The sequence below is a fragment of the Penaeus chinensis genome, chromosome 22, assembly GCF_019202785.1.
Source record: "Penaeus chinensis breed Huanghai No. 1 chromosome 22, ASM1920278v2, whole genome shotgun sequence".
In the NCBI taxonomy this organism is placed as follows: domain Eukaryota; kingdom Metazoa; phylum Arthropoda; class Malacostraca; order Decapoda; family Penaeidae; genus Penaeus; species Penaeus chinensis.
Window position 1 is genome coordinate 216,497 of NC_061840.1, and position 2,404 is coordinate 218,900.

General features: G+C 49.0%; 1 protein-coding gene across 1 annotated transcript in view; it reads left to right on the forward strand.

Annotated features, from left to right (window-relative positions):
- The first annotated feature begins 412 nt into the window (after nucleotides 1-412).
- Nucleotides 413-2,404, forward strand: part of LOC125036842 (small conductance calcium-activated potassium channel protein-like) — a 653,126-nt gene continuing 651,134 nt past the window's right edge. Inside the window, exon 1 of the mRNA XM_047629718.1 lies at nucleotides 413-1,162. Within this exon, the coding sequence (XP_047485674.1) occupies nucleotides 563-1,162 (600 nt within the window). The 5' untranslated portion in view covers nucleotides 413-562. The remainder of the gene's footprint in view (nucleotides 1,163-2,404) is intronic.

The window sequence follows — 2,404 nt, forward strand, 5'->3', positions numbered from 1 at the left end:
GAGGGGGAGAGGGAGAGAGAGAGAGGGGGGGGGGGGGGAGAGAGGGGGGGGGGAGAGAGGGGGGATTGGAGATATTCAAAGAAACAAGAGACAGTCCCCGAATTCTGTTTCGAACGCCCAAATATTGTGTTCTTTATTGATTAGATCAAGAGTGTTACGAAGCTTCAAAACCCACTGGTGATTTGGTATTTTCTATCATATATGATACCTCATTATTTTTGATAATGATACTTTATTATTTCTATAATACATAATACATTGCCATACTTTAATTTAGATGCTTAAGTTGAACTATGTACTAAGTGTACTGAACTTCACTGATTTTGCCGGTGGTAGGTGGCTATCAATTGGGCAAAGCTGCAGATTTACGCCGTAACCAATCTGAAAATTATGTTTCCATTGCAGGTGCTGTGCGGAGGAGCATCATTAGATCCGATTGCCGCAGTGACCAAGTGTCCGCCCTCCAGAGTATCGCCGCCCGCGCTTGCATGATGTGGGTGAGGCGCCCGATGGGCGGCCCCTTGTGGCGCGGTGGGCGTGCCGGCGAGAGGAAGGTCGCGTGATGGCAACGCCCCAGAGCCGAGTGTCTCACGCCCCTAGCACCGAGAACCTGCTGGCTCCGCCCAAGGCCGAGACGCCCCTCTGCGCCATGCCGCGCCCTCTGATCACAATGGGCGAGAGCGCCGACAGTGGCGACAGCGTGACGGCGTCGCTCTTCCCCTCCAGCGCCGCCGTCGTCGGCCAGCGCTGCCCCCCCGACGCGCAGCACGACGCGGGCGCCACGCGCTCCGTCCCCGACATCGAGCTGCACGCCCGCGAGGTGAGCACGAGGCCCGAGTACCGCGGGTACCGCCTGCTGGCGCCGCAGGTGCGGTGCTCGTGCTCACACCTGCCTCGCGCGCCGTCCCGCGAGAGCGTGCGCTCCGTGCAGGGCGGCAGCGAGGTGGTGGTGGTGGCGCCCACCTCGTACCGCGACCGCATCATCCGCCAACACTCGCAGCCCGAGACCTGCCTGCACTGCCACCACCCGAAGCCCTCCGCCTCCCTGCGCCACCTGCCGCGCCTCGACTCCTGCTCCGCCACCACGCACGCCGCCGAGGGCATCGCCACCATCGCCGCCGACACGCTGCGCATCAACGGCGCGCTCAGCTCGTTCAAACAGGTGGGTGGCCTCCTGGCTTCGGCTTCGTCTTAGCTATATTCTCCGACTTTCTTTCTGTTTTCTGTTTCTTCGCTTCTTCATTTCCTTCGTTTTTATGATGACGATGATTAAGATGATAATAAAGATGTTAATAATGATGATATGAAGATGGCGACGATGACGACGATGACGACAACGAGCAAGAAAAAAACGAAGACGAAGACGATGACAGTAAAGATGATGATGAGGATTATATGACATAAGTTACTACTGAAATTAATACTATGGAAATAAAAATTTGGTTCCAGACTCTATATCCAAAGACTAAAATTCAAAAACCGCTGCAACAGAAGGAAGGATAGAAAAACTGTTGCAGTTCACTGTATGAACACACTATTAACTGTAATTATTGATAGAGGAAAGTACTGGTTGATATATATATATATATATATATATATATATATATATAGAGAGAGAGAGAGAGAGATAGAGAGAGAGAGAGAGAAATATATACATATATATTTATATGTATATATATATACATATATTATATATATAAAAATGTATATATATACACATATATGTATACATATACACACATATACACCATAGGCGCTCTTTAAAGAATTCCTGTACGTCCCATAGACATACAGGAATGAAATGAACAGTTGTTAGTCTTTCTCTACATAGCTGTTTCATGCAGCTGTGGACTCCACGTTTGTAGAAGTCCGCAGGTTGTATTTGAAGCTTTGACGTGACTTCAAAAATCAGTGTCTCATAATCTTGGAAACGTTTACCTTTCAAAAATGACTTCATGGACGGAAAGAGGTAAAGTCAGATGGGGCAAGATCAGGAGAGCAAGGAAGATGAGGAAGGATATCGTAATCACAGGGCCGCGCTTCCATCTGGGCAATGTGAGAGTTGTGAACAGGGACGTTGCCTTGTAGGGGGTGGACACCTTTTGTCAATATTCTGTGCCCCTTGGCTTTGATAGCCTCCCGCAATTTCTATAGCAGTGAAGCTTAACAAGCTCTTGTAACTGTAGTACCTTTTGCCAAAAAATCCATCACTACTACTCATATTGGTCCCAAAAGACCTTGCCTGCCAAGGGCATGATGCTTGCCTTTTGGGGGGATGGTGAATCTAAGTACTTCCATTGTTTTGACTGGGCCTTAGTTTCTGGATCATAGTGATGGACCCAAGTTTCATCCTGCGTACTTCGTTTGTCAAAAAAATCCTCCTTTTCTTGACACATGGCTGAAA